The sequence below is a fragment of the Alligator sinensis genome, unplaced genomic scaffold (assembly GCF_000455745.1).
Source record: "Alligator sinensis unplaced genomic scaffold, ASM45574v1 scaffold366_1, whole genome shotgun sequence".
Classification (NCBI taxonomy): Eukaryota; Metazoa; Chordata; order Crocodylia; family Alligatoridae; genus Alligator; species Alligator sinensis.
The window spans coordinates 2,557,758-2,566,553 of NW_005841851.1; the positions used below are offsets into that span (position 1 = coordinate 2,557,758).

Here is an 8,796-nt window from a genome sequence, read left to right on the forward strand (position 1 = left end):
ACCCCCCACCCCATGGCTGCCCCACCTGGCCCCTGCTTCTGGCCTTGTAAAAAAAAGCCCCCACTCACTGGCTGCTGCAGTGGCCTTTGGGCTTTGGGGGCTTGTGGCAGAGCCCCCCACGCAGCATGGGGCAGTGGGGGGCAGTGGGGATTGCCCCCCACCTGGCAGGAGCCAGTGAGTTCAGGTTTTTTTTTTTTTTTAATTAAAGGGCCAGGAGCTGGGCATGGGGGGGCAGCCATGGTGGGGCTGGGAGAGCGGGCAGGGGTCAGGGGGCTTGTGGCAGAGCCCCCCACATGGCATGGGGCAGCAAGAAGCAGAGGTGATCGTTCCCCTGCCTGGCAGCAGATGGTGAGTGCGGGTTTTTTTTAAAGAGCCAGGAGCTGGGAGAGTAGGCGGGGCAGCCACTGAGAGCTAGCAGGGGATGGGGCCAATTTGGAGATTTGGCCGATTCAGCTGCAGCCGAATCTCTGAATCAGATTTGGCCGAATTGATTCAGAACACTGATTCAAATCACCGAATCGAATCACTGTCCCCTGAATCAGCCAAATCCGAAGCAAATACTAGCTGCTTTGCACAAGCTTAGTAATTGTCTCATTCACTGGGCAAGTCTGCCAAATATCTCGAGTGCCATAGCTTACTACATGAAACTCTTAGAAACAGAAAATGTTTGGCCTTAAGATATGTATTGTCATTTTGTAAATCATAGTCTTACTTGTACAGCTGCTACCGAGGCTTGTTTTAGTCTTCTGGCTCTCAGGCTGACTTAAGCATTTGATAGTTTCATCTGTCTGATCAGGAGAAACTTGTTCCTTCTTTTCAAACACAGATCCCATAGGACTGCTGCTATCCCTCTCTTCAGAAATGACACCATCCAGTGTTGGACTAATCTAGTTAGAAGATTTATAGAAAAGATTTTAAATTGTAGTCAATTATGATGTAAACTTTTATTTGCTTATACCTCCAATTCCATCGGCCATTTTAAAAAGGAAAGTAGACTTATAATATACAGTAATTATGACTGTATTGTTTGTTGAGACAAGGCACTGCACTTTGCAGAAAGACTGCATACTTACTAGAGTTTATTGGTAATGTAGTGCAATTTTTACTACATAAAAAGGCAACTGAAGTAGTTGGCTCAATAAGAAGAGGGAGAGGGGAGTTCAAGAGGAGTGGTTGCTCCTCAAGGGAGCGATCCTCAATGCACAAACTAAGTCTATTCCATCTCGGAGGAAAGGCAGCAAGAGGGCACAGCAGCCCCCCTGGCTCTCCAGGGATCTAGCAGACCTCCTGAGGCTAAAAAGAAAGGCCTACAAAGGATGGAGGATGGGAGTCACCTCCAAGGAGGATTATTCTGCACTGGTCCGGTCCTGTAGGGAGCAGACCAGGAAAGCCAAGGCTGCAACTGAACTCCAACTAGCTTTGAGCATCAAGGACAATAAAAAGCCCTTTTTCAGATATGTGGGGAGCCGGAGGAAAAGCAGGGGCAACATTGGACCCCTGATGAACTTTCATCAGTCGCATTGGACGCCCATGCCCGCTACAGGGCCGGGAAGTCCGGGTGAGGGTGATCCCCTGCCCTCCATTAATGCTGACTTTGTGAAGGAACATCTTGAGAAGCTGGATACCTTCAAGTCAGCCGGCCCTGACAATCTTCACCCCAGGGTACTCAAGGAGCTGGCGAGCATCATAGCCCAGCCTCTAGCACGGATCTTTGAAAACTCTTGGAGATCTGGTGTAGTGCCCGAAGACTGGAAGAAGGCCAATGTGGTGCCTATCTTCAAGAAAGGGAGGAAAGTGGATCCGGCTAACTATAGGCCCATCAGCCTGACTTCTATCCCGGGGAAGATCTTAGAAAAGTTTATTAAAGAGGCCATCCTTAATGGACTGGCCGACGCCAACATCTTAAGGGATAGCCAGCACGGGTTTGTTGCGGGTAGGTCTTGCTTGACCAATCTCATTTCCTTCTACGACCAGGTGACCTATCACCTGGACAAGGGAGAAGAGATTGATGTCATATATCTTGACTTCAAAAAAGCCTTCGATCTGGTGTCCCATGATCGCCTCTTGGAGAAACTGGCCAATTGTCGCCTTGGGTCCTCCACGATCCACTGGCTGGAAAATTGGCTCCGGGGTCGGACCCAGAGGGTAGTAATCGATGGAAGTCACTCATCGTGGTGTCCTGTGACCAGTGGGGTCCCCCAAGGCTCTGTCCTTGGACCCATACTGTTCAACATCTTCATTAATGATGTGGACACTGGAGTCAGAAGCGATCAGAACTGGCCAAGTTCGCCGATGACACCAACCTCTGGGGCAAAGCATCCACACCAGAAGACAGGCAGGTTATCCAGGCTGACCTGGACAGGCTCAGCAAGTGGGCGGACGAGAATCTGATGGTGTTCAACGCCGATAAATGCAAGGTTCTCCACCTTGGGAAAAAAAACCCGCAGCATCCTTATAGGCTCGGCAGTGCTATGTTGGCTAGCACTATGGAAGAAAGAGACTTGGGGGTCATCATTGACCACAAGATGAACATGAGCCTGCAATGCGATGCGGCGGCTAGTAAAGCGACCAAAACGCTGGCTTGCATCCATAGATGCTTCTCAAGCAAATCCCGGGACGTCATTCTCCCCCTGTACTCGGCCTTAGTGAGGCCGCAGCTGGAGTACTGTGTCCAGTTTTGGGCTCCACAATTCAAAAAGGATGTGGAGAAGCTTGAGAGAGTCCAGAGAAGAGCCACGCGCATGATCAGAGGTCAGGGAAACAGACCCTATGATGACAGGCTGAGAGCCGTGGGGCTCTTTAGCCTGAAAAAGCGCAGGCTCAGGGGTGATCTGATGGCCACCTACAAGTATATCAGGGGTGACCACCAGCATCTGGGGGAACGTTTGTTCACCAGAGCGCCCCAAGGGATGACGAGGTCGAATGGTCACAAACTACTTCAAGATCGTTTCAGGCTGGACATAAGGAAGAACTTCTTTACTGTCCAAGCCCCCAAGGTCTGGAACAGCCTGCCACCGGAGGTGGTTCAAGCGCCTTCATTGAACACCTTCAAGATGAAACTGGATGCTTATCTTGCTGGGATCCTATGACCCCAGCTGACTTCCTGCCCTTTGGGCGGGGGGCTGGACTCGATGATCTTCCGAGGTCCCTTCCAGCCCTGATGTCTATGAAATCTATGAAATCTATGAAGAAGTGATAGCATTCAGAAAGTGCCTTTGGTGTAATAATTAAGCAACATTTTATGTTAATTCTCTTTCAAAGACTTCATAACAAGTCTCCTGAAATAAATCAAATAGGTATGCTTTTTTTTTTTTTTAATTTGTCCAAGCTTGTAAATTCAGCTTGGGATCTGAGTCAAACATCCCTTGACTTGTCTCTGTGACACTTTGTGATTCTCTCCAGTAGGGGTGTGTGAAGTGGGCCCTATTCGATTCAGATTCAGCCCAAATCCAAGCCAGTGATTCGATTCGTTGATTCAGACCACTGTCCCTGATTCAATTTGGCTGAATCCAAATCTGAAGAGTCAATGCTCATTCGGCGAATCAATGATTTGGGCATAGACACCGCTTCAAAAGTTTTTTCTACATACCTTGAGGTAGCAGGCACAGCTCGTGATTGCTGCAATGCTGGGGCGCATGGAGCATCCCACAGAAGCGCGGGGGGGCCCTCTATATGCTCGGTGGTGAACTAGGAAGTGGATTGGAAGTACTTCTGGAAGTACTTGGCCGGGGAGTGCACAGTGGGGGGGGGGCCCGCACTCTCCCAGCTTGGCGATTGGCCATGGGAGGACCCTGTGTGCCCCCCCCCCCCCCCCCCCCCCCCCCACCCCCCGAGCACCCCCCCCCCCCAGACCCAGGAGGCACCAGTCACCAAGCTGGAAGAGTCTGGGGGGTGGGGGGAGTGCACTCCCTGGCAGACCTGGAAGTGCTTCTGGTCCACTTTCAGGTCTGCTGCCAAGCACACTGGGGAGCCCCCCATGCTCCTGTGGGACACTCCATGTGCCCCAGCACTGCAGCATTCACAGCCACCTGCTACCTAGAGGTATGCAGAAAAAACATTTCAAGTTGTCTCTATGTCCAAATCCACAAATCTTTCTGAATCTCTCCGAATTGATCTGGAGAGATAAAAGGATCCTCCGATTCAATTTGAATTCAGAGATTCAGCCACCGAATCGGGCCGAATCTCCACCAAATTGAATCAGGGACCAAAGCTTCGCACAGCCCTACTTTCCAATAATATTGTGCATTTGACACTGGGTAATTATGTGACTGATGAGCTGGCCTTGCTCTTTAAATTATTTTGGATTTGAAATACTAACTGGAATTCACAAGTCATAAAAATAGGCTTTGGTCAACAAAGTAGTTATGGCAGAAAACAAAGAAGGAATTGTGGATGCAGAAGCTGGAATTTGTTAATCGTCACTTTTCTTATATGAATCATACTTTAAAGTGATGACAATATTAAAGCTGAAATCCATGATGAACAATCAGCTCAGCAACTGTATACAAGGTTTAATATAGTCTTCTCTATGGACGGTCAATCCCTTTCTTTAGATTCACATGGGATTACATTCCTGAGCAGGGCGTTTCAAAATTTCTTGGAGCCAATTACATTTCAATAATTAAAATAAGCAGATAAAAACTAGGAAAACATAAAATTAAATATCCTTATACTTCCTCTTTGTCTATAAAAAATCATTTGAATACTAAATGAAAAGTCACCCTCCATACACGTGCTTCGACAGGGAGACAGCATCCTCACAACTACAGTAGATTCAACCAATGCAGGACTTTAAAAAGTCACATTTATAACAATGGTGTTAATCAAGACAGCAATTACAGGGCATGAAGTACTACCCACAACTGCTCTAGAAAAGCTTTGGTCCAAAACACAAAACTAATCTGATTTCAGATTGGGTCTATTCAGTCTTCTTAAAAAGGACCAATCCCACTCTAAAAGTGTTACTAACTAAGCAGATTTCTATTACTGTCCATAATTGTTCCACATTTCCAGAAATATCTAGCAGAGCAACAGATTAGGAATCAGCATTTCTGGGTTCCGTGCCTACTTCCTTCACTTATTCTGTTTACGTGCTTCAGACACCGTAACAATGACCATGGAGACTGCCTGATAGCACAACACTGGTTTTATGGAGGGTATAGCGGTTGGCTCAGACACTGAGCATACATCACTCTCTGATCACTTGAACCCACTTTAGCACTTTTTTTTTTATTTCTCTTATTAAATTTTTTTAATGAACTACTTTTAAAAATGTTTTCAGGCATCCAAACTGACTGAATGTAACTCTTAGTTTGAAGAGCCTGTTTTCTACATAGTAACAACTTGTCAATAACAGTAATTGTTTTTCACTAGGAATTTTCAATAAATTGAGTTTTACATGAGACTCGTATGCCAGTTTTGCCAACTCTCATGATTTTATTGCTAGTTTTGTGATAGTTGCTGGTTTGTTTGGAGTTTTTTTGAAGCCCCAGCTCCAGCAATTTTTATTGACCCTGTAAGAATTTCTGTAAGTGTTTTTAGCTCTTGTGGTTGTAGAAAAAAAACATGAAACTGTTATCTGATGATCTACAACCCCCTAAATTTCTTATCATTTGATTATACTTCCTAAGCCAATCTAATAATTTTGGGGGGCTGGCTCACTGTTTTTCAATGCATGGTGTTAGCAATATTGTATGACTATTCCAAGCTTTCTTTCCTATACAACTAGAAAGTCACAGTCATACAGTATTGCTAAACATACAGTATTGCTAACACCAAAACCTCTACCAAGCTTTCCTAGTTAGAGTGTTTAAATCACAACAGTGAAATGCATTTGGACCCACCACTCTTTTGAGGGATGATTTTGTTGCTGTTGTGCATGTACCACTGTCACCTGCTGACGTTTGTAGTTTGAATCTTGTTCCCAAAGCTCCACGGTTTGTCAAGGTGATGGTCCGTGAAATTGTCTCTCCTACCACATGAGTGCCAAAGTCAATGAGCTCTTTATCTAGTGCCAGCTGTAAGGAGAAAAACTATAATTACTGCTGTCCTAGATAGTTGGTAATGTCAATTAAATGAACATCTACCATTTCAAGCATAAGACTTAAAAGTTCTTATTAACACTTCAAAGACAATGTCAAATAATGACACAAATTATGGGCACTCTTCTGTCTTTTGTATAGAATCCAACTCATTTGAACAACAAATTCTTATTAAAGCAAGCAACCTCCCTTTCACTCTGTTATATGACACCAGAAACAGTGGGCCAAATACTGTGACTGATTACACCAGCTTGTAAATATGGGGTAACTCCACTGAAATTAAGGAAATTAGTTATTCTGAATTTATACAATGATATGAATACAGTGCAGCATTTAGTTCTGTTGTTCCTCTTGTATCACACAAACGTGAATCATCTTGCTGGTATAATGTTTGTAAAGAACAGAGTCTAATGCCTTGTGTCAAATGAAGATCCATTTATAACAGATCCTATTTTGTTACTTAGCGTAGAGTGGTTTTACCCCTACATTAATTGATGAATACAGATTGAATTTCCATTGACTTTGTACTTAAATTGTGGGTCAGAAGAGGCATATGAAATAATTTCAAGTATACAGGTAGTGAAGATGACTTCATTTGTGGAGCTTGTTACTTGGCCATTTGCTAGTGGACCACAGAGAGCTGATTCCCTCCCACTTTTAAGATACGCAGAATAACATTCACTTCATACAATATACACACTATTAGTTAAAATGTAAAGTTTCTATTTCATAACTTTTTTTTTCTTCTTACTGACCTTTATCTAACAGGAATGGAAACAATTCCAGTTTATAAGAGACGACTTTAAAGGAAGCAAGCACAAAGCAAAGAACCACAATATACAAAGCAAAGATCCACAGTATCTCTCAGATGACAAAGAATGTAAACATGTGAAACAGGAAATGTTTACACTTGTTATGGCCGGGGGGGAATCACTGAATCCAGGATAGAAGAGATCTGATCATCTGGTATTGCAAAGTCATATGTACAATACTTCACGATCATTAGGATATTTTCTTGCAGGTATTTTGTGCTACTAAATTTGATATTTAAGTAGCAAATATGCAGCAACTGATTTATTAGGCAAATTATTTACTGGCAATTTGCTGCCAAGTTAGGGAGAACTGCTAGGTCAAGCAGTGAAGCAATATTTAATACAGATATTCATCCACCAGAAAAAAAAAAATCAGCAACAGTCTTAAACTTAAACTTTTAAAATAGTTTTAAATGAAAAGCAGAGATGGTGGGATCTAAGGGTGTTTTGTCTGTTTGGAAAACTAAACCAAGAAACATGTTCCTTGAGAACTTTTGCTGAAGAAAAGCAACAGACACAGTGCACTTGTACAAATCAAAGTTTCTGCCAGCAAATTGTCTGTTCCATAGCATAATACATGAACTGTGCAAAACAGTGGTGTGGATCCTGAAGGTGTAATAGCTGCTTCTCTGACAGTCTGTCAAAGCCCTGGAGTGCTTGCTTTTTTAAGACTGTAATGCAGTGCTCATCTTGATTTTCTTTAGCAATTCAGCAGAGCAGTTGAGGACAGGATCAAGCTTTGGTATACAAGGGCCATGTTTACACGAGACGCTGACTGTGCAGTTGTTACTGTGCAGTAGTTACTGTGCAGTAGCATCTTCAAATGGCTTTTCTGTGATGCTGACTACGCAGAAGCTTATTACTACTGTGCAGTAGCATCACATCACACATCCTGCCATGCAATGCTATTGCATAGTAGTCACAGGCTACTGCACAGTCAGCATCTCATGTAGACACGGGCAAGAAGTACTACTCAAGTCAATGGGACTCCTCTTGTGTTTAACATACTTAAGTGCTTTATAAATTCGGGCTTGCTGAAAAGCATACCGCATTTCCTTTTACAGTTTCTATTTTATTATTCTGCTTTTTAGAACTGATTATTTTTGCTTCATTTTATGATCTCTTTGGGCATGTCCACACATGCAAGCATGCGCGCTTGCAGCAACTCAAATAGAAGCGGTGCAAACTTGAGCTGTGGCTTTTTGCCCAGACATGCACTTTGGTGTGGGGCAATTTGTGCCACTTGGGGCAAAATAACCCTGCCTGGCTCCTTCTGGATCTGCAGCCAGGGGGGGCTACAGCCCTGGGCCAGCACTGTCCCCAGCAGTATAAAAAGCTGCCCTGTCCTGGCCCCATCAGTACAAAAAGCTGCCCTGGCAAGTAACTCAGGGCTACCCACTCTCAGGAGCTTCTGGGGACCAGCCAATTGGTACCTGGGGACACTACCCCTTGTGCCAGCTGGACTACTGAAGCAGCCCCGAGAGTTCCCTGCACCCTTTACCTACTGCAGCAGTCTGGCAGTGGGAGCTGCTGCCTGGCTGTGACCTGCTGCCACCTGCCAGACCCGGATGGTGACTTGCCCCTCTGGGCCAGCTGCCAGTGGGCTGTGGCTGCAGTTGGCCTTTGTGCGGTACTATTGCCATGTGTGACATTTGCACGGCCATCTGGGCAGCTATTGCCCAGAAGATGTTCCTAGTGTGGTGGCCTGCTTTAACTGTCAAAGCATGTCTTCCTGGCCTCAATTGGCCAGGAGGTCAGCCAACCCTAGCTGGGTCCAAGGTGCCATCTCTGAGCAGGCTCCTCTGCCTGGGTCCTGCCACTTGTCTCCCTAGCAGGAATTCTGGTGTTCCCCATTTGAACACTGAAAAATCCCAGATAAAAAAATCACAAAGTCACTCTGTAAAATACCCTGAAATCCATGTTCCTCCACAATTAAAACAAAA

General features: G+C 44.9%; 1 protein-coding gene across 7 annotated transcripts in view; it reads right to left on the reverse strand.

Annotated features, from left to right (window-relative positions):
* Positions 1-8,796, reverse strand: part of CFAP74 (cilia and flagella associated protein 74) — a 119,001-nt gene that overhangs the window by 47,027 nt on the left and 63,178 nt on the right. For all 7 annotated transcript variants that reach the window (XM_025211676.1, XM_025211682.1, XM_006016243.1 and 4 more), the window contains 2 exons: positions 5,844-6,017; positions 713-887 (listed from right to left, as the gene is read on the reverse strand). In XM_025211676.1, coding sequence (XP_025067461.1) covers positions 713-887; positions 5,844-6,017 — 349 coding nt within the window. The remainder of the gene's footprint in view (positions 1-712; positions 888-5,843; positions 6,018-8,796) is intronic.